General features: G+C 47.7%; 7 protein-coding genes across 7 annotated transcripts; 3 read left to right on the forward strand and 4 right to left on the reverse strand.

Annotated features, from left to right (window-relative positions):
- Positions 1–3443: 3443 nt before the first annotated feature.
- Positions 3444–3872, reverse strand: LOC309682129 (scale keratin-like; the record flags this gene model as incomplete). The annotated part of the gene is made up of 1 exon (XM_082496153.1): positions 3444–3872. The coding sequence occupies one exon, from the start codon at positions 3870–3872 to the stop codon at positions 3444–3446; it is 429 nt and encodes a 142-aa protein (XP_082352279.1).
- Positions 3873–9688: 5816 nt separating this feature from the next.
- LOC309682066 (scale keratin-like) lies at positions 9689–10117 on the forward strand (the record flags this gene model as incomplete). Its single annotated transcript, XM_082496084.1, has 1 exon — positions 9689–10117. One exon carries the CDS (start codon positions 9689–9691, stop codon positions 10115–10117), a length of 429 nt encoding a protein of 142 aa, XP_082352210.1.
- Positions 10118–12779: 2662 nt separating this feature from the next.
- On the reverse strand, positions 12780–13259 carry LOC309682128 (scale keratin-like; the record flags this gene model as incomplete). The annotated part of the gene is made up of 1 exon (XM_082496152.1): positions 12780–13259. The coding sequence occupies one exon, from the start codon at positions 13257–13259 to the stop codon at positions 12780–12782; it is 480 nt and encodes a 159-aa protein (XP_082352278.1).
- A 4700-nt stretch (positions 13260–17959) lies between these two features.
- LOC309682127 (scale keratin-like) lies at positions 17960–18439 on the forward strand (the record flags this gene model as incomplete). The annotated part of the gene is made up of 1 exon (XM_082496151.1): positions 17960–18439. One exon carries the CDS (start codon positions 17960–17962, stop codon positions 18437–18439), a length of 480 nt encoding a protein of 159 aa, XP_082352277.1.
- Positions 18440–21819: 3380 nt separating this feature from the next.
- On the reverse strand, positions 21820–22185 carry LOC309682143 (feather keratin 3-like; the record flags this gene model as incomplete). The annotated part of the gene is made up of 1 exon (XM_082496167.1): positions 21820–22185. One exon carries the CDS (start codon positions 22183–22185, stop codon positions 21820–21822), a length of 366 nt encoding a protein of 121 aa, XP_082352293.1.
- Positions 22186–24014: 1829 nt separating this feature from the next.
- Positions 24015–24380, forward strand: LOC309682144 (feather keratin 3-like; the record flags this gene model as incomplete). Its single annotated transcript, XM_082496168.1, has 1 exon — positions 24015–24380. One exon carries the CDS (start codon positions 24015–24017, stop codon positions 24378–24380), a length of 366 nt encoding a protein of 121 aa, XP_082352294.1.
- Positions 24381–26941: 2561 nt separating this feature from the next.
- Positions 26942–27307, reverse strand: LOC309682142 (feather keratin 3-like; the record flags this gene model as incomplete). Its single annotated transcript, XM_082496166.1, has 1 exon — positions 26942–27307. The coding sequence occupies one exon, from the start codon at positions 27305–27307 to the stop codon at positions 26942–26944; it is 366 nt and encodes a 121-aa protein (XP_082352292.1).
- Between the last annotated feature and the right edge of the window lie 352 nt (positions 27308–27659).

The following is a 27659-nucleotide window of genomic DNA, read 5'->3' on the forward strand; positions in this document are numbered from 1 at the left end:
AACATTTCTACCAGAAGTTATATTTAAATGCTGAGGTTCTTTTTTCCGGACTTTGTGATGGCCCTGGGGGACAATAATACTCACACAGGGTGTTCAAATATTTTGTGTGTGTGTTTTTAAGCACTTCCCAAACCCTCCTCTTCCCAAACGTCTGCCTCTATTCCCACGTTTTGAAAGCTTTTCAGAGGACTTTCCTAATCTAATTGTGAGCAGTCTGCCTTTCTGCTGCGCTTTAAACACACGCTCAGCTTCCTTAAAAAATACATTTAACAAGTTGCCTGTAATCTGGCTAAGAAACTGTTCACCTTTGTTGTGACCAATGAATTTACCTCTAAAACATGAAGAAACACAAAAGAAGGGTGGTCTGGGAGACAAGGCATGGGTCCGGATGATTTTAAAAAGTTCTTTGCAATGTTTCTTTTGATTTTTTTTCCCCTGAAAAGTGCAGAATGGCCCTGTCCAACTCTTAATTCCAACTTTGTGTAAGGGTTGCTGATTTCACAAGAAAGACACCAAGTTTTGTATCTAGTACCTTTATCTAGCATGGGTGAGGAAGGATGGAAAGAAAACTTGCATATGAAAGCAGATGGCAATTATGATTAACATTTGAGCCACTGTCATTATGTCAACCAAGAAAGAAGAGGTAAATAAGTGAAGCCAGCGTAATTCCTCCTGTCATTCTAATGCATTTAATGGAACGTTACCAGGAATGAATCTTGCCAATTAAGTGCTAAGATGAAAGAAATATTTGTTTTGTAATTTGCATTTCATGCTGCATGAGAATTTGAATCAAGTAATAAATATAAATATTGAGCAAAACTGTTTCATCATTTTGAGGTGAATCGTGTGTGATAAATGTGGGCTGATGTTAATGGGAGTCTCAGGTTCTTCAGATGGTTTGAGGAAATGCATAAAAAGTCACCCCCAAAAGCTGCCTTGTATTTACTTCTCTTGCCGCCTTCTTCCCAGAGCCAGCTGTTTTCTAGATATCAAACTGTTCTTTTTCAGTGAATTTAAGTTAGTCCTCTGTTGTCAATTTTGAGGAGGCAATGTTATATGCCGGGTTAAAGGGCTACGCTGGTATTTTCCTCAAGGGGTTGTATAGGAGCCACCTGCTCTCCACTAGTTCAAATCTCAGGGTTATAATCTCCTCAACAGATACCAAAACTCCTGGCTGTAGCCCTACAAACCGCTCTGTACTCTTGCACCACAATGGCCTCAGCCGCAGCCATGGTTAACAGAGGAGATGTCCTCTTCATAGTTAACTACTCGGTCTTCCAATTGTCTGAGGAAACATGTGGCTTTCTATATTGCCATGTTTCCACTAAGCAATGACTAACCATCATTTAAAAATAATTTTTCTTATAGGGCTTATACAAATTTTCTGAACTACATCCACAGCAGCAGGTAGATCTTGGTGGGGTGGCTACAGTTAGGTGGGATGGATCTGGAACTAAATTAGTGCTGCAGAGGATCCAGACTGTTGTGCTTTTCCCTGATCTCCATGAGATCTAAGCTTTTCTTCCTGTTCCAGGGGAATTTGTGCTGTATTATGCTTACAGTTAGTCATGTTCCCAGTTGGCCAATTCATGTCCAGCACCAGTGCTAATAGCTGCAAGGAGCTGACTGCCCTGACCTGAAGGCAGTGGCTCAGCCACTATCCTTTGTCACCACCTTACAGCCCAGATGCTTATTCCTTTCCTTCAGGACAGCATATTGGGATCTCTGTTAGCACCCATCCTTAAGGACTCCTTCTGTTATGGGAGCTATTGTTATGGTAGTCTTTATCACAGTGGATTTTCTTACAGATTTTCAGGTCCTGGCAGCAAGCAGAACATCCCTTCTGGCTGTTTTTTTTGTTTGTTTTTTATGCTGGATACTGCTGTGGAAGCTGTGGTTCTTGCTGGAAGAGCTATTCAATTGACCAGAGACAACTACATAAAAACAAATAAAAGGCAGATTTATAGCTGACTTTTTAGGTAATGAGTGCTGAGAAGTGCACTGTATGCACTGTTCAGTTACAGCGAGTGGACCTGGCCACGTGCAGCAGCTCTTCATATGCTTTTTTTCATATTCTGCCTTCAGTTACAGTCAAATATTCACAGAATCATAAAACAGTTTGGGTTGGAAGGAACCTTAAAGCTCATCTCATTCCACCCCCCTGTCCTGGGCAGGGACACCTCCCACCAGCCCAGGTTGCTCCAAGCCCCGTCCAACCTGGCCTTGAACACCTCCAGGGATGGGGCAGCCACAGCTTCTCGGGGCAATATTCTCTGAACACTGTTACATTATGCTTAGCCATACTTCTTACTGAAGTAAAATATGTAGCCTAAGATCTTTTGGCTGCTGAACCACATAAAGAAAACTATCTTGCGAGATAAACATCTGCTTGAATCAGGAGATGGTTACCTGCTTTACTGATAACCTAAAAAGATATGCCATGTATGGTGCAGTATTTTGGTTTGGGTTCAGGCTCCCTATGTAATATTTACAAATTCTGTTTATATTTAATATATACATAACTTAAACAGAACCAAAGAAGTCCCAAACCCAGGAACTCAATTAATATACTGTGAAATTATGCACATGGACCTTATTGTGGTTTTGGAGAAGTTACATCTGCACAAGGATAGAATTTTGGAGACTGAGACAATTTAATAGTGTGGATATAGCGAGGGAAACACATAATCTGAAATTTATTTCATATCAGCTGCCAATCTTCCATTAAGAGCTGTGGTGGTGAAATTATTTGTACGACATTGGATGAGAAGTCTGCAGCGGAATAAGCAGGAGCTTAATTTTCAGAGTGTGAACAGCCACTTGTAGTTCAAAGAATTATCTCACAAACTCATAAAGGGGCACTTTAATAAAGCAATGTGTAGAGAAGGCTGCTGCTCATCTGCGGCCAACATGGTGTGACCATGTTGTTGCAATTCAGTGGCGAAACAGGCCTAGCACGGGCGCCTCATGGGGACTTTCACTATGTGGGCAGGGCTTGCACAATATAATTGCAGCCATAAGTACAACAGGCAGCTTTATCCAAAAAAGTTGGCAAATTCAGAATGGATGAGGACACAAAACCACAACACACTTATTTTGAATGATGCAACAGAATTTTAATGAGAACGAAAAGAAGAAAAATACATTGCAGTATCAAGAATGTATATGCAAGATATCAGTAAAATGCATTTTGAAAGACACCGCTAAATGTCCCACTGCATTCAGTCACAAGTACGACAAAGTAGAAGATAACAAGGAATTGAACCCATGAAGACATCAGGAGACAATTCAAAGTTTGAAAGGGAGCAGTGCGGAGCATGCAGAAGGCACCACACTGAACAGGATTCGTGAGCATTTTGACAACGCTGTCACTCATCTGCCCACTGGTGAATCTGCGTTTTGTTTTTCACTTCTACGTTATTCAGTGGATTTTCCTGTTGTGTTTAGCAGGGCCCACAGATCCCACGGCTGTACCTGTTGGACCAGTAGGAGTAAGGGTTGCAATTGCTAGAGCCATAGGGTCTACCATAGCCATACAGACCCCCATAACCCAGGGAGGAGCCCCCATAGCCATACAGGCCCCCATAGCCCAAGGAGGAGCCATAGCCCCCATAGCCCCACAGACCCCCATAGCCCAGGGAGCCATAGCCCCCATAGCCCCCAAGGACGGGTGCTCCAGAGGATCCCACAACTGAATCCTGGGGGAAGGAGCTGAGGATGGGGCCGGGGAAGGTGATGACGACTGGAGGTGGCTGGATCACAGTGGTGGAGTCCGGGCACTGACGGACACACGGCTCATTGCAGCTGTCAGCGAGGGGCTGGGGCCGGTAGACGCCGCAGGCAGAGGTGGAGCACAGGTCATAGCAAGCCATCTCAAAGGGGTGGAGGTAAGCTGAAACACATGCCGATGAGTAAATGAAAGGCACAAATTCATTGGGAAAAAGAGTTTGAAAGTTGGACACATGGGCTAGAAGAATGGCTTTATCTTTCAGGTCTCGATTGTCCTTAATTCTCTTCAGTACTTTCCATGTGACATCGCTCCCGCTTGTAAATCAACATTGCCCAGACTGCACTCTGAGCAGTCATCTCTTCTAATGGTCTTGTTCCTAGTTTCTCATACTTGGTTCCCTTTCAAAAGTAGTTCTTTGTTCTACCCCATTGTCAAGCACTGTGAAAATATTATCCAGCACTTTACTTTGCAAATTACTTCCACTGTACTTTGCAGCCACCTTTACAATGCCTGTGCCTAAAAGGTTATTTCATGTTTGTTTTGTATTAGCAAAAGCAAAGCAATGCAACCTGACAACCAGCAAAGCTCGTGTAGTAAACTAATGGGTACCTGGAATTTCCTAGTGATTGAACAAGCCTTCTGTTGCTGTTTCGGAAGCTGCTTTGATAGCTCAAATTTGTACTAACAGGAAACAATAATTTTTGAAAAACCTAGTCTTACCATTTTAAGCCTGAATACATGGATGTCCAACACCAAATAAGAGAAATAAATTCGTGGTAAAATAATCCAACATTATAAAGAATCTTGGAAAACTTATGGATGATTCTGACCTTAATTAAAACCAGCAGAAAAGAGATACTAAAAGTTTAGGAAAGAGATTTCTTAGAGTGATACTTACCCTGTTCACGTAGGTGAATAAAGCAAGCAAGGTGGAATGAAGAGTCCTGAGTTGGGAGAGCTTTTATACAATTCCCTAGATCACGGGGATCATCTAAGGTGCAATTTGTGCATGTGCATAATTGAGGCAAACCCAAAACTAATATGACACGTAGGTCCTCAAAGTTTTGCTGACTATTTGTTTATTTTTTGGTTCGAAGTCTCGTGAAATATGATAGGTGCATTTCATCACAGAAGCCTCTTTCATCTTGAATGGTTACATGTCATATTCATTCCTGTTATCATTCCATTTGCATCCTTGGCGTTACAACAAGAATTGTACTAACGCTCTTCCTAAGCTTCTCTATTATTAATGGCAAAACCCGGCTGCTCACTGCGTGGCCGTGGTCACCCGATATGCACAGATTTTTCCATTAAATCTGGGCTGTAAGACACCTGGAGATAAAGTGGAGTTCATTAGAGCAACTTTGGGGTTGTCATTTTTATCTTTTATCATTTGCACTCTCAGCTACTTAACATGCACCCAAAAGAAGCCACAGAAAACATCCTCTGGTCCTTTAATGGTTTTCTCTTGTTTGGGTTTTTCTCCTGAATACAATGCTAGCCTCATCTAATGAACAGGGGACTTGGGGAAATACGTCCTGCTTGCTTTGTTGTGCATTCAGCCATGGATTACCCTTCCTGTCTTTTTTTCAAATGCTGTCAAGTGCTTCAGACCATTTTAAGCAAAATACAGAGGTAGAAAGTCCTTTTAAACTACTCACATTTTTCTAACAGGTCTTTCTCACTGTGTTTCAACCCTGTTTGGAGTCTAAAGGCAAACTATTACCCACTCTTTCTGTTTTAAGGCCCTTTCTTTGTGGGTCATTTGTCACCCCCATTTTCCAGTCTTCTGCCTCCTGATACAAAACCTTCAGGAATCCATCTTTAGATCCATCTTCAGATCAGGCAATATCGAAGACGTACTGAGAAAGAAAATTAAATGGAATGTGGCTGGTGGCAACTTGCTAAAGCAATCTAGAGATAACGCACGATAGAGACAGAGAAATCATTTACGGGAAAGGCTGAACATTGATAGAACTGTAACATCTCAAGAAAATAACCAAATCCTCTGTTTCTGTGGTCTGATGTGCAACAGAAAATGATAAAGCTGTACTGATTATACAGCTTAAGAAATGCTGTATTTTATTTAAAAGTTTATATTTCATTCTATACTTCTACATTGAAAAAAACTGAAGATGCACAAATCCCCAGTATTCTGCCATGAACTGATTATACCAAGGACACAAATACCTTGACTTACATATTTTAATGTGATGTCATTCTATAATTGCTAGGCACCTAAATCCAGGTACATGCCTTTAATCTAATTGTAAGAATGCATTCTCAAACCATTAGTGGATAGTTTGCGGCATTTGAAAAGACTTGCTCCCTGGAAGCTTGAAAATATTATTGTCCAAAAAAACTCCTAACCACCTCAAAGGCTGAGAAACCCACCTCATAATTTAGAGATAATCTATGTCATTGAGTCTGCAGTATTAAAATAACACAACTGTAAACAAGGGAAGAACCAGCCTTTGTTTTGCGTGGTGTGTTCCAAATTCATAATTGTTCCCTGTTTGCAGAATCTGCCAGTTCAGCCCTGTTCTAGATTTATGGCTTGCAGCAACAATAGTGTATCACAGGAGGTCATGAATTCCTGCGAATCAAAGTCAATAATTCAAAGCACTTCTGTTATATTTCAATTTTTGCACCAGAGTATCCCTTTGTACTGAAAAAAGCTTGGGTTTCCTCAGGCCTGTTAAATATTCTCAATATACCAACTTTGTACTGATAACATCAAACTATCAATAACTGGAAAAGGTCTCTTTGGGATCTCCAATCCCTTTGTAGCTTCGGTTAACTTCAGAAACTCATTCTTTGTTTATCTCAAAAAACAAAAGCAAGCCTGAGGAAGATAAAGCCTTCCTCTCTGTCTCCTGTGTGAAAGGGTAGGTTTAGTTCTTCACAGAAAGGGCTGTCAAGCACTGGAACAGGCTGCCCAGGGAAGTGGTAGAGTCACCATCCCTGGAGGTGTCTAAAAGACGGGCAGACGTGGTGCTGAGGAACATGGTTTAGTGAAGGTGTTTGCAGTGTTAGGTTGATGGTTGGATTTGATGATCTTAAAGGTCCCTTCCAACAAAGACAATTCTATGATTCTATGAAATTCTGCAGACTTAGCCCTACATATTTTTGTAAGAGAATGCAACTCTCTGAGTGACCGATGGATGGAGAAAATGATTCAATTCATAACTGCATAAATAGAGTTTCCAGCACTCCAAAGTGAAGGATTTCACCATTTTTTTCTGCTCAAGGTTAAATTTCAACTTCCACATAAGCCCTGTTTAGAGTCTGAAGCATACGTTGTAGGTGCCTGGAGTTGCTGTTTCTCTTCTGAGAGGAATCGTCCCCATTACAGCCCATGTCAAATACTACTGGAAAACATCACTGACTCCCAAGGGCGCTGTCCCCCAGCTGTAGGTGGGGAAGCTAAAACACGCAGAAACCACCCCCGACCTTTCTGCATATCACATTGATAGTGTTAACTTCTGTCCTGGCAGGTTGTGATATGGATTATATGTACTTAAACAAAAATAGTGTCTATGACAACAGTTTGTAATTCTGGTAAACCCATGAGACGCTCTCCAGGGGTTAAGTTAATACAAGAGGAGCTGGCTTCATAATGTCTGTTGTAAATTCAAGGAAGTGACTGGAATGATGCCAGGTGTTAATTTTCCCCAAGTCGTCACAAGATGAAAGAATTCACTATAATCTAAAGTAATGTTTAGGTCCTTACTACAAACAAATTTGAAAGGACTCATAAACTCCAATAACGAACACAGCAATTTCATCATCTCGATGGGTTACACATGTTTGAAATTGGGGCGGGCAACCAATGTTGATCTTGTACCTCCAGCTGCTCGAATATAAAAGCTCTTCTCTCTCATAGCTCTTCCAAACACTTCCCTTGACTTCTTGGTGACTTGGGTAAGTCTGATTCTTCTCTATTGCTGCCAATGTATGTTTGTATTGCTCATTTCAACTTCAGTTGATGTCCACCATCCATACTGTTGAGTGTCTTCTGCATTGTCTTGGGACAGAGATTCTAATGCTGCCTCTGGGGTGCCCTATTTGGTGTGTGGGGCCCTCTGGAGTTCTCAGTGTGAGAAACACTGGACTCTGGAGCAACTGGACGATGCTTTTAGTCATCTGGGGAGGAATAACGCCATGCATTAGTACAGGTTGGGGGCTGACCTCCTGGAGAGCAGCTCTGTGGAAAGGGACCTGGGATTCTTGGTGGACAACAGGATGCCTATGAGCAAGCAATGTGCTCTGGTGGCCAACAGGGTCAATGGCATCCTGAGGGGGATCAAGAAGTGTGACCAGCAGGTTGAGGGAGGTCATCCTCCCCTTCTGCTCTGCCCTGGTGAGGCCGCATCTGGAGTATTGTGTCCAGTTCTGGGCTCATCGGTTCAAGAAAGACAGGGAATTGCTGGAGAGGGTCCAGCAAAGGGCTACAAAGATGATGAGGGGATTGGAACATCTCTCTTATGAGGAAAGGCTGAAGGACTTGGGGCTTTTTAGTCTGGAGAAGAGAAGACTGAGGGGGGATCTTATTAATGCTTATAAATACTTAAAGGGAATGTGCCAGGGGGATGGGAACAGTCTTTTTTCAGTGGTGCTCAGTGACACAACAAGAGGGAATGGGCACAAACTTGAGCATAGGAAGTTCCATCTTAACATGAGCAGGATCTTCTTTCTTGTGAGGGTGGCAGAGCACTGGCACAGGCTGCCCAGGGAGGTTGTGGAGTCTCCCACGCTGGAGCCATTCCAAACGCGCCTGGACGTGTCCTGTGCCACTGCTGTAGGTGTCCCTGCTCTGGCAGGGGGGTTGGACTGGGTGAGCTCCAGAGGTCCCTTCCAACCCTGACCATTCTGTGATTCTGTGATCTGGGTTAGTTTTAGGTAGTTCTGCAAGGAGTTGGACTCAATGATCCTTATGGGTCCCTTCCAACTTGAGTTATTCTATGATTCTTACTTCAATGCATTTAACCTATTCCAAAATTTGCATATGAGGTTCAACATTTAATAAGGGCATCACCACTGCAGCCATTCATGCAATCTGAGGTGAATGAGCGGTGCATCTGAGAAAGTTGTGTGTGTTGTCCCAGTACAGCAAATCTTCTGGCTGTCCTTTACTTTCCTGCTTTCATATTCTTCCTCAGAACCCCCCTGAGGACTTGCAGGACATAGTGAGTGGAGAAGAGTAAAATCACCCTCAGAGAAAATAAGTTTAGAGGGGAAAAAAAGCACTGAATTCTTGGGTTTACTGAGGATTACTTGTTTTTCCTGGGAATAATAATTTGAAATGAGTTTTTTGAAAGACATTAGGTGCTAAAAAGCTATTTATATTGAAATTGTCCAGGCTGTATCCATATGGTGGCTGTATAGGTGGGAACTGGGATAATAACACTACCATCTGTCCTTTTATTGTCTTGTCAAATGGCTTTCTGAGCAATCGGGGCAGTGACAATCCTATAATCTGTTGTTCCTACAACTCTCAGCAAAATTGGGATGAGTGGGAAGAAGAAGCTACTGTAATTAAGTTATATATAAACTACATCTCCTGTAAACCTGCTGAACCCAAATCCAAGTTTTCCTAATGACTCACCAAATGCCCTTGGACAAAGTCACTCTTCTGTCTCTGCTTTTGCTTCTCAGCTTTCAGTTTAATGTGCAGAACAATATCTAAGTTCTTTGCAGGATGTTCATCAGAGACAACACCTTCAGAGTTAGGCTTAACATCTCCCATATGCTTCTGTATGTGTAGACATCATTTAGAGAACTTTCAAAAATATGCTTTTTGAAAAATGAGTGTTATGATTGTAAAGTGGAAAATCAATTTATTTACTCAAAATCCTGTATTCATTACTTTAATGTAAATTCTTGAATTTTTAAATCTTTGTCTTCTACTTAGTCTAACCATCATCGTGTGTTTCAGCTTACCTCCACCCCTTTGAGATGGCTTGCTACGACCTGTGCTCCACCTCTGCCTGCGGCGTCTACCGGCCCCAGCCCCTCGCTGACAGCTGCAATGAGCCGTGTGTCCGTCAGTGCCCGGACTCCACCACTGTGATCCAGCCACCTCCAGTCGTCATCACCTTCCCCGGCCCCATCCTCAGCTCCTTCCCCCAGGATTCAGTTGTGGGATCCTCTGGAGCACCCGTCCTTGGGGGCTATGGGGGCTATGGCTCCCTGGGCTATGGGGGTCTGTGGGGCTATGGGGGCTATGGCTCCTCCTTGGGCTATGGGGGCCTGTATGGCTATGGGGGCTCCTCCCTGGGTTATGGGGGTCTGTATGGCTATGGTAGACCCTATGGCTCTAGCAATTGCAACCCTTACTCCTACTGGTCCAACAGGTACAGCCGTGGGATCTGTGGGCCCTGCTAAACACAACTGAAATATCCACTGAGTAAGGAATATCCGGCAACTGCGAGATACGCTCTTGATCCACAGCAGTGGTCTCCAAGGAGATGTTGTGAAGTCCTGATCGCTGCCACCCCACTGCAGTGGAGCTGGGAGCATGGAACATGTCTTTAATTTCTTCACCCTTTACTCATGGTCTTTTGGGCTTCTTTCCATCTATGTATATAATGGGTGGGGTAAACCAAGTAATTTATATTCTTATAAAATGGCTCTTCACTGTCCAACTGAAGAACAACAATTATGGAAGGAATTGCCTGCACCCTGATGCATATTCTTGATAGTCTACAATGCTTTTCTGTGAATGTATATTTCTCATTAAAGTGATTCTAATCTGCATCAAACAAATCAACTTTTGGTTTTAATTTCTTCTGCCATGGATATACAACTGTCCTCTCAGTAGATGGGGAAAACTCACATCCTTACTTAGAATGATGGTCAGTCTCATCTGAGTGTGATGAGGCAGCACCTTGAGTACTGTGTTCAATTTTGGGTGCTGCAGTATACGGACATTGAGGTGCTGGAGAGGGCCCAGAGAAGAATGATGAAGCTAGTGAAGGATCTTGAGAATAAGTCTTATGAGGAGCAGCTGAGGGACTTGGGGTTGTATAGTCTGAAGTAAAGGAGGCTGAGGGGAGACCTTATTGTAGACCTCTCTACAACTACCTGAAAGGAGGTTATAGAGAGGTGGGCATTGGTCTCTTCTCACAAGTTACAACCAATAGGACAAGAGGAAATGGCCTCAAGTTGTGCCAGGGGAGGTCTAGGTTAGACATTAGGAAAAACTTCTACACTGAAAGGGTTATCAAGGACTGGAACAGGCTTCCCAGGGAAGTGGTTGAACCGCCGTCCTTGGATGTATTTAAAAGCTGTCTAGATATGGTGCTCAGGGACATGGTTTAGAAGTGGACCTGGTAGAGTTAGATAACGGTTGGACCTGATGATCTTAAAGGTCTTTTCCAGCCATAATGATTCTATGATTCAAAACCACAGCTGAAACAGGCCAGCTCTTGGTGAAGTCAGTCACCCTTTGTTGCCCTCAGTGCACACATTTGGGAGCAGGGTATCTTCCCTCCCCAGCTGGCCTGGGTTACAATAATAACATTCTGTTTAGAAAGAAACCACACAAGACCTCCATTCCCTAATGAGCCATTTGAACAACTTTGCTAATCATGGAAGGAGCAGAGCCGGTGGCTCAGCTGAGGCTGGGTTCAAAGCAGATTGTGGGGAAAAGGGTGGCAGATGAGGCCCTCATGTGGGAGGCACAGTCCTGAATCAGAAGGGATTTAGGTAGGTGGGGAGAGAATGGTGAAGGGTTTTGGCATGGAGCTGCTGAGAGGGAGAGGGTTGGAGGAGCTGCAACAAAGAAAAGAGCTCCTCAGAGGTAGGTGTGCTATCTCTATCTAATGGACCTTCTAGATGAGGAATATCATGGGACAGGCTGAAAGTTACAGCTGCTGAAATGGGGGGTTCTCTTGTGAGGACTTCCCATGCAGGAGGAGTTGGGAAACACAACAACAGTGTTGACGATATGTGTCCGGGTTTAGGACTTTATCTACTTTTTAAGCTTTCCAGGCACCATAACTCTGTTCTGTCCGTTCCAACCCCAGCCATTCTTAGTGACATACCTATATCAGCCCTTAGGGCAGCCCTATGGAGTAGCTGGTTTTCTGTCAAAAAAAATCCAACACCTCAGATTTCATCATTATACAGAAAGACCATTACCCACACTCCAGATTTAAAAGTTCCAGTGTCCAGTCCAACAAACTTTCTTTCTTTATGGATTTGACAGAAAATGAGTTCAACTTCCTGCAGAGCCTATTACTGAGGACAGAGATCAAGTATTCAAGTGAGAACCTAAAGTTCAAGGAGATGAATTAAAGACTGACTTGGAAGAAATTCTTACTAAAGTCTAATGTTTTTAGGAAGGAGTTTAAAATTAGTAATCTCCTGTTTCGTTTCTCTACCACTGCTAATCTGTAACCAGCGGATGTACAAGCAAGAAGCCAAATTCCTGAAAAATGTCAAGAATCTTTATCCGAAAAATGGGGAGGGCAGGACGGTAGTTCCTTCTGCGCTGAGGGGTTCGCACTGCCTCTGTCCATGTGAAATCCCTGATTTTTTGGGTAGGACATTCATTTACATAGTTTAGACTGTTACTGTCAGCTGCACAGTTTAAACTTCTCCTAAGACATATAACAAGGGTAAAAACGTGAGAAAAGAACACCAGAACGTGGTAACTTTGATGCAATAAACTTTTAATGATAGTGAGGAAAGGAATACATTTTCAGTCTCCAAAAAGCATGAAATTGTTCTCCAGTCAGGGGTACATTCACATACGATTGATCTTCTTCTTTTTCTTCTTTTGTCCTAAGTTTTAGCTGTTGATTTGAACAAACAGGAACCATTTTGAGCAAGTTTGTTACATGTTTACCCCAGGAAAGATGGAAATGTGACAGGAGAAGCATCAAGACAGAAATTGAAAGTAGAAGGGAAAAATTCAAAAGGGGCTGAAGGGGTACAGCTCCGTGGTCTTGGAACAGAAGAGCAGAGGCTCAGACCTCTTTAGCTGTGAAACCATTACACCTTATTTGTCGGTTATACCTCACTGGAGATATTTCTGTAGGATTTAGCAGGGTCCGCAGCTCCCACGGCGGTACCTGCTGTACCGGTAGGAGGAAGGGCTGCAAGAGCCAGAACCATAGGATCTGCCATAGCCATACAGACCCCTGTAACCCAGGGAGGAACCCCCATAACCACACAGACCCCCATAGCCCAGGGAGGAGCCCCCATAGCCCCCCAGACCCCCATAGCCCAGGGAGGAGCCTCCGTAGCCCCCCAGACCCCCATAGCCCAGGGAGCCATAACCCCCATAGCCAAGGGAGCCCCCAGAGCCCCCAAGGATGGGTGCTCCAGAGGACCCCACAACTGAACCCTGGGGGAAGGAGCTGAGGATGGGGCCGGGGAAGGTGACGACGACTGGAGGTGGCTGGATCACAGTGGTGGAGTCCGGGCACTGACGGACGCATGGCTCGTTGCAGCTGTCAGTGAGGGGCTGGGGCCGGTAGACGCCGCAGGCGGAGGTGGAGGACAGGTCGTAGCAAGCCATCTCGCAGGGATGGAATTCAGTCTGTAAACCGTGGTCATTTATAAATAAATATCAAACATTAGGTTATGATGAAGCAGTTCAGCAGGCTATCAGTACTAAATCTGAGAAGTAAATGTATTTTCTATAACTATTCTTCCTAGCACTGTAACCTGGAGGCTAGTTTTGACTTTAGTATGACAAAGTCATGTCCTGTTCAATTGTATCATTGGTATTTCCAGATAAGCTAACTTTGATAGTATTACATTACTATTAATTGATGGTTTCTATTTAATAAGTTTGATCTTTCCTGTTATAATCTCAATAGAACTCTGCTAAATGTTATATGCTAAATGCATATCCAACCGTGTATATGAACTATTCTTTATCTCCTAAAATAGTCAAAGAATTCTTTAAAGTGCTAAAATGTTACAAGTTTGAGATTCAAAACTGATCGATATACCCCTCTTCTGGAGCCTATCTTTACAGGACCTGGTAACAAATGAGAAGACAAACGTGATTTCCAGCAGCAGATAGTCTACAGATCACTGGTAGCAACTGAAGAGGACTTGGTCCTAAGTTCAAGTCATGGGTTCTTGACAGCAAGTTCAATTTAGCAAAGTTTAAGAGAAATCTGACTTACCCAATTCACGAAGGTGAGTGAGACGAGAGAAGTGGATAGAAAGACATAATGCAGCGAGCTTTTATACAGTTCTGTCAATTGCCTGGAGGACATTAGGCATCCTATGCGTGAGTTCATAATTAGGTACCAACCCCAAATTGTAGGACACGTAGTTTCTCGAAGTGCTGAAATTGTTTTTGCTTATTGCTTGTGCGTTGCAGGCGTTTCAAACCCACACATAGCGTGAGTTCACACTGCGCCACAAACCTCTCTATTATCTCCTGGCTTTACATGTGGAATTAATTTTTATTATTCCATTGCTCCCTTTAGCATTAGGGGAGGAAGTAAGCTGACTTAATTTATTTGAGAGTCCTGCATAATTAGGATGACAGCAGGACAGTCATTTCTTTTGCCCAGTTACAGGTCTTTTAGTGTAATCCACAGTATACCTGGAGACAAAATGGAATTTCTTTTAGGATCTCAAAATGAAATCTGGAGACAAAAAAAAAAAAAGGGTAAAAACATTCTTTCTGCAGGCTTAGCACTTCTACCTCCAGCTACTCAGTACAAGGCAAACACAATAATCAGGAGCATCTTTTAATGGCTTTTGATCGGTTCTCCACTAGTTGTCTTTCAGTCCCGGGTACAGAGAAATATTTCAGCTGGCAGTCACAAGTCTATGGAAACTGATTTTTCTGAGTTCTTGCATAGAATGATAGAATTGCTGAGGTTGGAAGGGACATTTAAGATCATCAAGTCCAACCATTCATCTAACCTGACAAAACCACTTCTAAACCATGTCCCCAAGTACCACATCTACCTTTTTTTTAAACACCTCCAGGGATGGTGAATCCACCACCTGCCTGGGCAGCCTATTCCAATGTTTGATAACCCTTTCAGTGAAAAAAAAATTCCTATTATCCAATCTAAACCTTGCCTGGCATAACTTGAACCCATTTCCTCTCATCCTATCATTTGTCACTAGGGAGAAGAGGTCAGCCCCCACTTCTCTACAATCTCCTTTCAGGTGGGTGTAGAGACTGATAGGGTATCCCCTCAGCCTCCTCTTCTCCAGGCTAAACAACCCCAGTTCCCTCAGACATTCCTCATAAGACTTGTCCTCCAGAACCCTCACCAGCTCTGTTGCCCTATGTTTCACGAGCTTTCCTTTCCTTTGTATTTTATCATGTTTTCTCCTCCTATTATTATGTGTTAGAAAGAGGAATCTAGGACCATAGGACTAAGAGAAGCAAGTAAACCAGGTGATAAGACATGGCTACACAATGAAGACAGACCCCATTGTACCCTGGGTTTTGGGTTTGGTGGTTGGGTTTGGGTTTTTTGGCTAATAGTTCCATTAATGTAAGTAGATTTCTGTTTCTGGACCAATGTGCACTTTAATAAAAAATCAGATAGATTTTATTTTTAAAGTCAAAGAAAGGAAGGTCCAAAAAAGTGTTATAAACCATGAACTTATTACGGGAAAGACCCGAGTGCCTTTAACTTCCCTATTTTAATGTGATAATCTCTCATAATACTGGGGTGTATGCATCCAGGCATACTTTTTATATAATTATGACACAGTATGTACAAGCTAGTAATGAGTGTTTATGAGGTATTTGAAAATCCCTTGGAATGTTCTTGTAAAACTTTGAGATGTTTGGTTGTTGTTTTTTTTTTTTTCAATACTGTAGCACCAGAAATCTCCATATGTATCTCCAGATTTGGAAAAGCTCATAATTTAGAAATAATATGTGGTCTGAAGATAACTATGTTGATGATTATGATAACCATGATAATGATATAGTATTACAATAATGGCATCAACAAAGAAAGAAACCTCAGCAAAAACCAGCATTTCCCAGTGGATTCCCACCTCATAATTGCTCTGTAATGAGAGATGCCATCAATGATGGGCTTAGGGCTTAGCTGCAAGATCAGTTGTAGCCTAGGATCAAGGACTCCTGAGGAGCAAGCTAGAAATGAAAGGAAACTTCAGGAAAATGTACACTCTCAAACTTGTGGATTAAACTGAGCTGAAAGTTGGACTGTCCCTGACTGCTGCTGATTTCAGATACTCACTGGGAATCTGTCCACTCTTTGGTGTCACTTTGATGATATTTTAGACACTGATGTCTAAAAGGTTGCTTTTATCTACTGGATATGCAAGTGAAATAAGAGTCACAGAAATCCTTAATACCTGTGAATGGTCTTTGGTTTAAGCAGGAAGTCTCAGCAGTTTATATTAAATATAAATATCTCTCCATTCGGATCTGAATTCAGCTTTAAGCTGTAGTTTGAGGGTCACTTAAAATGTAAGGCTGTTTTGGACATCTGCCTCTGTGTGTTCGGGAATGCTCACAATATACTTTGATTCAGAGAGTATTGAGATTCCAATACGAATTGTATCACATCTCAGAAATAAACCTAAGCACACAAAAAATATTGCCCACCCTCCTGAGGATTTAATGATAGACTGTATTTTATCTTTAAAAAGAGGAAAAACTTACATAAGGGACTTTGAAAGAAACACCTGACAGCAGGTTATTTCTGATGAATGTCTGGGCATCGTCGTCACATAAGGCAGTAAAAGAAGAATATCTGTGTATAAGCAGCTTACTAAGTGGTGCAACTCCAAAGAGGATAGAAAACTGATATTAATTTCATGAATCATGTTTTAGGATGAAAGATGCATTAATTTCAGCCATCACTCTTTTAGATGAAAGAATCTTGTGTGATGCAATGCGTGTGTTATGTGACATGATAATTGAAATCAAGTAATAAACAAAAACAGAGCACGAAACAATTTCATCACTTTGTGGAGCTATCAATACAAAAAATGTCCTGTGTCAACTAATTGGATCCACATTCACAAAGCCAGCTTCTCATCCCTCAGGCAGTCTGAACTGTATAAAAGCTCTCTCCACTCAGGGTTCTTCCAACCCCTTCTCTTCATTCGTTCTTCACAGCAAATTGGGTAAGTGTGAATCTGCTCTTTACAACTGTTGGAATAGGTCTTTGCTTTACAGTTTAATCTAGGATGGTCTCTTCCATTAGGAACTAGTGGGTACGATGTTAGGTGAAAAGATAAAGCTTACAAAAATAGTTATAAGTGTTAGGGACAGGTATTCTCTGCATTCAGAGTTGGCATATCATTTCAAAGCAAACTGAAAATTTCTTGATATGGCAGAAAATAAAGGTCATTATTAGTTGACTTCCATCAGCTGAAGAAATTATGTGGCTGGGTCAATATGCATTCCTCTTCCCTCTTTGTTTATATGGGTAACTGGAAGTTATTTGAAAGAGTTTAAGTCTTCATGGTTCAAAGGGAAATGCTGAGTTTAGAAACGGGCCTTCCATTCTCTCCAGTTTATTCTACAACCGATCGCTCAAGGTACTTTTACATTAATTCAAGATAAACGGGCACGCATACTGTCAGTGATCAGGCACTGGCTTAGATAGAGGAGGGGACAGAGAGGAGTTGAGAGCTGTTGAAAATGGTCTGTAAGAAATTTATTTCATTAAGAGAAAGAGAGGTCTTGGAGTGAATTTAAGAAGCTGACAGATGAAGTGCTGGGTTTTTTATGTTAATGGGAGTGAGTTGTTTAAGGTGAATTTTTTTTCAAAAGAGTTCAGAGCCCAGAATCAAAACAGTGTAGTATTAAGCTAGTCATAAATATCTCAGTGCCCTGATTCAATGTTTGGAAATTGGGGACAATAGTCTTTGCCTTATAATGGTCTCATCAAACAAGTTACTGAGCAAATCTGAATAGTCAATGACTTGTAATCCCTGTTCTCACAAGGCTCAGCACAAAGGAGATCAGTGGGAATGAAGAGTTAGAGTCATGAAATCATGCATAACAACACGCTCCATTTCTGGAGTCCCAGACCTTGCTGATCTACTGAATCACCAAAGCATCTGAGCAAATAATTTTGCTATTCTGCTTCAATTTTCATTTCTAATAGAGATGAGTAAATTGATGTATTTCAAAGCACTCCTGTCTGAGGAAAGGCAGCAAATTCTATAGCACTTTTATGTATGTAAATAATGTCTTGTACTCGGTAAAATCAGCTCTTGTAGATTGACCTCCATCCCTGCGAGATGGCTTGCTATGACCTGTGCTCCACCTCTGCCTGCGGCGTCTACCGGCCCCAGCCCCTCACTGACAGCTGTAACGAGCCGTGCGTCCGTCAGTGCCCGGACTCCACCACTGTGATCCAGCCACCTCCAGTCGTCGTCACCTTCCCCGGCCCCATCCTCAGCTCCTTCCCCCAGGGTTCAGTTGTGGGGTCCTCTGGAGCACCCATCCTTGGGGGCTCTGGGGGCTCCCTTGGCTATGGGGGTTATGGCTCCCTGGGCTATGGGGGTCTGGGGGGCTACGGAGGCTCCTCCCTGGGCTATGGGGGTCTGGGGGGCTATGGGGGCTCCTCCCTGGGCTATGGGGGTCTGTGTGGTTATGGGGGTTCCTCCCTGGGTTACAGGGGTCTGTATGGCTATGGCAGATCCTATGGTTCTGGCTCTTGCAGCCCTTCCTCCTACCGGTACAGCAGGTACCGCCGTGGGAGCTGCGGACCCTGCTAAATCCTACAGAAATATCCCTTGACTAAAGAATGACTGGGAAATGCAATGATACAGTCTTGATCCTCAACTGAGCTCTCAAGGGGCAGAGCATCAAAGACTTCCACTTAATACAGTGGAGTCAGAATAGCTCCATAAATTACACTTCTCATTTACTTCTTAATTTGCTTCATCTGTTCTCCTTGCCCCTGCCCATGTCCAGATATGCAACTCCACCATCATCCCACAGGGCACTTGTTCTCTCCAAGGACCACCGCCTGGAAGAAACCTAAAGGAACAGCTCTCTGGAATCTGGGGGGGACAGCCTGCCTGACTCTGCCTTCTGTCTCTGTCTCCACTGCAATAAAACATGCCTGCATCCCACACCTGCCTCTCCGTTTGTCCTCTCGTGCCCAGCATGGGCTGCGGGGCTCCCTCGCCCTGCACGTGGTCCCTGCCAGCCGGGCCAGGGCCATCTCTCAGCCCCAGCTCTTTGGGGAGAGCCCCCAGCCCTGGCCATGCACAGTCCTGCTAAGAAACCTGTCTTCCCAGTCTTTCATTGCTATGAGCTGAAATTGTTATCCCCCCGACACTAATTATTCTAGGTGTCAGACTTCCAGTACGTAGTTCAATGTTTTTTCACTAGTTAATTTTGTGCTGGAATTCCTTTTAATTTTACATCTTCCCCGATGATGTACTAGAAATCATCAAACTGTGTTCAGTAACAAAGTAAAAAAAACGTGGCCTGAAGTTCTGTCAAGGCATATTCTGAAAAGAAACAATAGGAGGAAGGAAGACAATGGGGAAACAATTTTTAAGATAGATATCTGATGAGCAAAGATCAAGCACTACCTCTTCTTTTTTTGTTAGTCACTGCTGTGATAACAGTTGCCTCAGGGAAGTTTTGGTTGAGTTCTGTAAGTCAGCTGGGTGAAGTGGAAAGAATGGGAACTAATGCATTACAGAGGATTTACATATTACTTTGCTGAGACTCTTGCAAAGAAAAGCTCCATGCGTGAAGGTACAGTTTCTTGGTCTCAACCCTCTGCCATTGTCACACAATAACAAGTCTGTTTTTAACAGGCAATTTCAATACCCTCCTCCGCCAAATGTAACTGGATAGGTCGGGTGGCTGTGTGCTACAAGTACTAACGAGTTGAAATGAAAATTATTCTATAGTACTTGTGAATCTCACTTTTATTTGAAGAAAATACTATTTTATTTTTACTGATTAAAAAATGCTCATTGAGAGTATTTTGACCAAAAAAAGCCCTTCACTGAAAGGTTGTCCTCTAGCTGCCCTCTTCATCCTCCCTGTCCCTGTATTGCCTGCTCTCATGGTCCTGTTTTTTGGGGGAAAGCTCTGGGAAGGGACTGGAGCTTGCAGAGCCAGCTCCTGCACCACAAGCACCTGGGCAGATGCGGTGGAGAAGAAAAACTTCTGCCTTTTGGGCCCAAAGAAATGGCTCTCCATCCCTGCTGCAGCTCTCCATTCCTGCTGCTGCTCTCCATCCTCACGCGGCTTAAGGCAAGGACACTGCTGAATTCCCAGGAGTTCAGCAACCAACCTGTGCCACGCCAGCCCTGTGTCTCCTTGGCTCAGGTACCCCTCCTGTGCTGAGCAAAACCTTCCATCCTCCCAACTGGTTCCGCCAAGGGCGGCTTCGGGGACAGCTTTACACAACATGGATGCCTCGTTCCCTCTCTGATTCTCTACTGCTCAGCACTGGGATCCTTAATCTCACGCGCAGCCTCTGAGAGGTGCTTCGGTGTAAATCATACATGATCGCAGCTGAACACCTTAGCTCCGACTGCTGACTTTTCCACTGAGTCTCCCAATGAGGCAGTGCCAGGCAGGTACCAGCCATCACCCAATTAGATGTGTATTGTGTCAGAGAGCAAGTGCCTAGCCCAAGATAACAAGATTGGTGAGAGCTATTAGCACTCAGCTAACATGATTACGTAGCTTCTATTTGGGCTGGCTGCCTGTTCAGGGTGAGCTCATGTCTGATTGCAAAATAGTGCATAGAGATACTCCTTCTATCAATGTCTAATGTTATATGGGAGTTATAGGAATGGAGGGAGTTTACTACAGTGGTCACTCAAAGATCAGTCTCAGAAAACCTTTAATTATTTGTTTGCATTAATGGCATTGGCATGTAATCTGGGAGCACTCTGTTTTATGTTCTGATAACATAAAGCTGAGAGGCATTAAACAGGAGGGAATCAGGCTTTAAGACTGGAAAAACAAGATGGCTTAACTGATGGGAGTAACAGTAACGGTACGATCTTCAGTAATACAGGGCAAAGCCATGCTGACTATGGAGAAAAGATCTGGTGTAACACAAGCTGTAATCACAAAGAAAGGACAAATGAGGAAAAATTCTCTGAGTGCCACCAAATAGGTGGTGGTAAGGCATAGGGAGACTGCATACCCGTGAGTAAATCAATTGTAAATACAGAACACCAGAAAGTAATGGTAATATAAGCAGAAAAAATAAAACCAGAAAGACCACACACAATTTCGCTTTTCCTGCTGACATCTTACTACTTCTAGAAAAGACAAGGGGAATCCAAGAAATTTAAATACCACTAATCCCAAAATAATAAATCTCATATGTACGACGGTAAGTAGTAAAACAATATTGCAGGATGGGTCATCATAAGTAAAACTAAGAAAGAGATGAACTGTGTTTGCTTTTGACCCGCAAGAATGACAAGATCCCTGAATATGATCCAATAGCAGTTTTGTAGAAGTGAAAAGTTCTGGCAAGTGAGAAGGCGGCATTACTCATACTTCGAAAAGAAAATGAAGAGTATCTAAGACACAACCTTCTAACATAGGAATATTCCTGCCTAAATATATCTCTGTACATGTACTTATATATAACTGCAAAATTTCTTGGAGATGAATCTGTATTCAAATAAAGCAGCAAACTCCAACCAAGGAAACAGAAAGACATGACTTGCATGCAGGAAACCTTTATTGTGCCCAGAGGGGCAGGAGAGATTGTCAGAGAGACGGTGGGCGAGACCCAGAGAGGCTGCATGCCCCGTGCTGGGGCAGGCAGAGGGCTCTTCTCCACAGCATCGCTTCAGGCTCCACGTGCCCCCTTGAGGCAGCATTCCGCATCCCGAGGACTCGGCCCATGAGCCCCGCAGAGCCTTTGGGGTGCAGGTGGTGCCCCGTGCACCAGCTGGGAGGAGAGGGCAGGGGAGGAGAGCAGAGGGCAGGAGAAGAGGGCAGGGAAGGGCCACGGGTGTGCGGCACTGCCCCTGCCCCGGCGTTGGCTGGGGCTGCTCAGCACTGCTCAGTGCCGCGTGCCCGCCAGCTCAGCCCTGCGTGGGTGGTGGTGGTGGCATTGGCGTCGGGTCTGGGGGCAGCGCGTGGGGCTGGGCTGTGTCTAGCAGGGCCCACAGGTGTCCCAGAGCTTCTTGCTGTAGCGGGGCAGGACGCAAGGGCTGCAGGCGGGAGCAGCGTAGGCTCTGCCAAAGGTGCAGAGGCCCCCCGAGCCCTGCGTGGCCCCGGCCCCGTAGAGGCCCCCCAGCCCCAGGGAGCCCCCAAAGGCGGGTGCTCCGGACGAGCCCACCACGGCTTGCTGGGGGAAGGAGCTGAGGATGGGGCCGGGGAAGGTGACCACCACGGGGGGCGGCTGGATGAAGGCCGTGGAGTCGGGGCACTGGCGCGCGCACAGCTCGTTGCAGCTCTCAGCGATGGGCTGTGGCACGGCGACGCTGGTCTTTGGTGGGCACAGGTCGTAGCAAGACATCTTGGTGTGAGAGAGCTGAGCCTGAAAGACACGGTGGGAAGGAGAGGTGTCAGGAGCGAGGAGGAGCTGCCGCGGCCGAGCAGTGCCCGGTTGTCAGGGCTGCCCTGGAGCTGGAGGGGCCAGAGCCACCGCCTGTCCCGCGCTGCCCACCGCTTGCCCTTTGCCCAGCCAGCCCTACTCAGCGCCCTGCTCTGCGCAGCCCTCGCCTTGCCCTCTCTGCGTGCACAGAGGGCACACAAGGCCTCCCCGAGAGCCCGTGCAGGGCCTGGCTCTGGCTGCCACAGCCACGGGGCTCCTTCCTCCTCGTGCCGCAGCTCAGCCCGCCCTGTCCGGCCAAGGCTGCTGCCAGCACGCCCGCTGCCGCCACAGCTCTCCTGGCCAGGGAGGCCCCACGCTGGCCCCTGCCAGACGAGGCACAGACCCACCGGCACACACCTACCCTTTTCCTGAGCAGAGCGAGGCAGGAGCAGTGGATGCCAGTGCTCGGCGAGGGCAGCCCTTTTATGCGGGGCCGGGGAGGGCGGGGAGGAGCTGGCCACGCTGGGGGCACGTGGCCCGTGGCAGAACAGCCCCTGCCTCCTCCCTGCGTGGCGTGGGGCTGTTTTGCTGACATCGTTTCCTCAGCAGCCCCAACCCGCTCTATCAGCCCCTGCAATTACCCCGCTCGCACGCTTGCCAGCTGCCACCTCATGGGCCAAACGAGCACCGCTCTCTTCATCAGCTCGCTGCGTAAGAGGGCACGCAGCGTGACAAAGGCTGAGTGACAGCACGCGGAATGCCATCGCTCTTGCCCAAGGGCTTGGTCTTGGGGTGGCCCCAAGCTTTCATTGCAGAGCCAGCAGGAAGCCCAGGGTCGTGGCGCTGGCAAAGAAGGCGGCCTTGCAAAGGGCTCCCGCATGCCAGTGTCCGCATGACGTACGTAGGGTTGCTGTTATCTGCAGAGGTTACGAAATGCCAAATCAAAGGCACTCGTCTCGGACACTGCTTGGTCAGCACCGTGCATCACTCACCAGTCCAACGCAGCCGGCCTCCAGGCGCCTGCAGGCGTTGGCCATCGTCCCCTGCAAGCCTGGGGGAGAACCAGCCCTGGTGCTCTTCCTCGAGGTGCATGGTGCAAGGAGCACAGAGCCCACCGGGGCCCATGGGGAACAGGCTCCTGCCAGCCCTTCCCCAGCCCTGACAACCCCTCGCAAGTGTCACGGGACCCCCATGGCTGGCATCTTTCGCTGGGCAGGGGCTGCCCCATGGGTGCTGGGAGCTGTGTCTGGTGGCCCGACAGCAGCAGCCCCCATCTGGGCTGGCCCTGCTGGTGTTGGCGGCTCTCCCCCAGCAGAACTGGGATGCGGGCACGGGGCACAGATGTCACCCCAGCGCCGAGCACAAGGCCGGCAGCCAGGAGCAGCAGGAGCACGGCCCCCTCATGGAGTGGGCACCCGTGGCAGAAAGATGCCTGCTGTCCTTTAGCCCACCGAGCAGGAAGGGGAGGAAAGGCTGGGAAGCGGCATGTGGTGCTGTGGCGAGGGGATGCTGACTCAGGGAGGGGCAGGAGGAGGAGAGCCCCATCTTCCTGGCCAGGAGGGAGTGCCGCCTCTGCACATTGGCCCAGCGCGTGCTGAGCAATGGCAGGGCAGCTATAAAAGCTCTGCCTCTGCCAGGCTCTCCCAACCACTGCTCTGGCCACCTTCTCCTTGGGGAACAGGGTAAGTCTGCCAGCGCTTCTCCCCCTGGGTCCCTCCTCCGGTCCCGGCTCCTCCACCTCGGGCTCTCCCCTCTGACTCTCTCTTGCAATCTCTGCCCTCTTGCAGAGCACCATCCCAGACCGCACCAAGATGTCTTGCTACGACCTGTGCCCACCAAAGACCAGCGTCGCCGTGCCACAGCCCATCGCTGAGAGCTGCAACGAGCTGTGCGCGCGCCAGTGCCCCGACTCCACGGCCTTCATCCAGCCGCCCCCCGTGGTGGTCACCTTCCCCGGCCCCATCCTCAGCTCCTTCCCCCAGCAAGCCGTGGTGGGCTCGTCCGGAGCACCCGCCTTTGGGGGCTCCCTGGGGCTGGGGGGCCTCTACGGGGCCGGGGCCACGCAGGGCTCGGGGGGCCTCTGCACCTTTGGCAGAGCCTACGCTGCTCCCGCCTGCAGCCCTTGCGTCCTGCCCCGCTACAGCAAGAAGCTCTGGGACACCTGTGGGCCCTGCTAGACACAGCCCAGCCCCACGCGCTGCCCCCAGACCCGACACCAATGCCACCACCACCACCCACGCAGGGCTGAGCTGGCGGGCACGCGGCACTGAGCAGTGCTGAGCAGCCCCAGCCAACGCCGGGGCAGGGGCAGTGCCGCACACCCGTGGCCCTTCCCTGCCCTCTTCTCCTGCCCTCTGCTCTCCTCCCCTGCCCTCTCCTCCCAGCTGGTGCCCGGGGCACCACCTGCACCCCAAAGGCTCTGCGGGGCTCATGGGCCGAGTCCTCGGGATGCGGAATGCTGCCTCAAGGGGGCACGTGGAGCCTGAAGCGATGCTGTGGAGAAGAGCCCTCTGCCTGCCCCAGCACGGGGCATGCAGCCTCTCTGGGTCTCGCCCACCGTCTCTCTGACAATCTCTCCTGCCCCTCTGGGCACAATAAAGGTTTCCTGCATGCAAGTCCTGTCTCCCTCCCTCCTTGTTCCAAGTTCAGAATCCCCCGGTGGTTGGGGCCCGTCAGCTGTGGGAGTGGAAACACTGGTCCTGAGACTCCCAGGCCTGGTGCGGGTGGGTGGTTTGAGGAGAGCGAGGGTTCATGCAGAGGATTCTGTTTATTTTGGCTTGGACAGAGTTAATTTTCTTCAGAGTAGCCAATATGGAGCTAAGTTTTCAATTTGTTCTGAAAACGGTGTTGATAATACTGGGACATTTTCAGTATTGCTGAGCAGTGCCTGCACAGAGTCCAGGCCTTTTCTGCCTCTCCCACCACCCCGCCAACGAGTGGGATGGGGATGCACAAGAAGATGAAAGGGAACAAAGCCACGACAGCTGAACCCAGCTGACCAAAGGGATATTCCATACCTTACGATGTCATGCAGAGCAGTAGAAATCTGGGGAAGAAGAAGGAAGGGGGGAGGTGTTGGACGGATGGTGTTTGTCTTCCAAAGCAGCCTTTATGCATGATGGAGATGCCTGGGTGACCTGTTGCTGATGGGAAGTAGCGAATTAATTCCTTGTTTTGTTTTGCCTGTGTGCACGACTTCTGCTTTACTCATCAAACTGTCTTGATCTCCACCCACGAGCTTTCTCCCTTTTACCCCTCTGATTCTCTCCCATGCCACCAGATGTGGAGTGAATGAGCTGCTCTGTGGTGTTTAGTTTCCAGCGGGGTCTAAACTAGGAAAATGGTGAGGGAACAGGTAGCCTGTCTCTTCTGCGGAGAGCTTGAGAAATGTTGCGCTGTTCCTTCTGGCATCGAGGAGGCTCTGAGAGGCTTACCAATGTCCATACGGGCCTGAAGGGAAGGCATGAAGAAGATGGATCCATGCTCATTTTAGGTGAGTCCAGAGCCTGGACGAGAGGCAATGGGCACCAGGTGAAACACAGGAACTCTGCCTCAACATCCCAAAACGCTGTTTTCACTGTGAGGCTGACCGAGCACTGGCCCCGCTTGCCCTGGGAGGTTGTGGAGACCCCGTCCTTGCAGACAGGCAAAAGTGGTGTGGAGGTGGTGCTGGGCAGCTGGCTCTGGGTGGCACTGCTGGAGCTGGAGGCGGCAGAGGGACACGATGGCCTGCAAAGGCTCCTGCCACAGTACTGAGGCTGTGACTGGTGTGATTTTGTGTCTGCGGCAGAGAACAGAGGAGCATGGAGTGTGTTGGTCTGTGCTGGAGATGGGAAAGGGATGTGGAAATGGAAGGGGAAGTGGAAGGGGTAATGAAGGGAAAGTGAAGCAGAAGAGGGAAGGGGTTGAGTTAGGGGGAAGGTGGACAGGAATGGGAAGGGAATGGGAATGGAAAGGTAAAAGAAGAGGAAATGTAAGGAGAAGGTACCTAGGGTGGAAAAGGAAGGAGAAGCGGAAGGAGAAGGAGAGAAGAAGGAGTGAAAAAGGTGAAGGGGACAGGGAAAAAGAAGTGGAAGAGATTTTTTTGTCCCAGAGCCAGAGGAGAGCAGTGGAGTCACAAAGGGGCTTGAAGCCATGGCAGGAATAGCTCCCGGATGGCTCCCAGCCCCTGGGTCAGCCGCGCTCAGGCGCAGGGAGGCTGGAGGTCTGCAAACGCCCCAGGGCTGCATGTCCTGCAGGCACGGGAGCAGCCTGCGGTCAGGCAGCACCCTTGGAGATGAGCTGCAGGAGCGCGAGTGGCCAGAGGTGCCAGGGCTGGGGGCTCTCCCCAAAGGCAGCTGGGTCTGTCTCTGCTGGGGCTGAGAGATGGCCCTGGCCCGGCTGGTGGGGACCACGTGTGGGGCGAGGGAGCCCCACAGCCCACGCTGGCCACAAGAGGACAAACGGAGAGGCAGGTGTGGGATGCAGGTGTGTTTTATTGCAGTGGAGAGAGACATAGAAGGAAGAGGCAGGCAGGTGTCCCCCCCAGATTCCAGAGAGCTCTTCCTTCAGGCTTCTTCCAGGCGGTGGTCCTTGGAGAGAGCAGCCAGTGCCCTACGGGATGACGATGGAGCTGAACAACTGGGCACGGGCAGGATCACGGCAGAGAGGTGTCATGGAGAGAGGGGGAGGAGGGGAGAAAGGCGAGGAGGTGTGAGGCTGAGGTGTCTCTGGGTGTCTGGGTTCTTCGGGGCTGTGTCTAGCAGGGCCCACAGGTGTCCCAGAGCTTCTTGCTGTAGCGGGGCAGGACGCAAGGGCTGCAGGCGGGAGCAGCGTAGGCTCTGCCAAAGGTGCAGAGGCCCCCCGAGCCCTGCGTGGCCCCGGCCCCGTAGAGGCCCCCCAGCCCCAGGGAGCCCCCAAAGGCGGGTGCTCCGGACGAGCCCACCACGGCTTGCTGGGGGAAGGAGCTGAGGATGGGGCCGGGGAAGGTGACCACCACGGGGGGCGGCTGGATGAAGGCCGTGGAGTCGGGGCACTGGCGCGCGCACAGCTCGTTGCAGCTCTCAGCGATGGGCTGTGGCACGGTGACGCTGGTCTTTGGTGGGCACAGGTCGTAGCAAGACATCTTGGTGTGAGAGAGCTGAGCCTGAAAGACACGGTGGGAAGGAGAGGTGTCAGGAGCGAGGAGGAGCTGCCGCGGCCGAGCAGTGCCCGGTTGTCAGGGCTGCCCTGGAGCTGGAGGGGCCAGAGCCACCGCCTGTCCCGCGCTGCCCACCGCTTGCCCTTTGCCCAGCCAGCCCTACTCAGCGCCCTGCTCTGCGCAGCCCTCGCCTTGCCCTCTCTGCGTGCACAGAGGGCACACAAGGCCTCCCCGAGAGCCCGTGCAGGGCCTGGCTCTGGCTGCCACAGCCACGGGGCTCCTTCCTCCTCGTGCCGCAGCTCAGCCCGCCCTGTCCGGCCAAGGCTGCTGCCAGCAC

This window comes from Vanellus vanellus, assembly GCF_965231255.1.
Source record: "Vanellus vanellus genome assembly, chromosome: 27".
Classification (NCBI taxonomy): Eukaryota; Metazoa; Chordata; class Aves; order Charadriiformes; family Charadriidae; genus Vanellus; species Vanellus vanellus.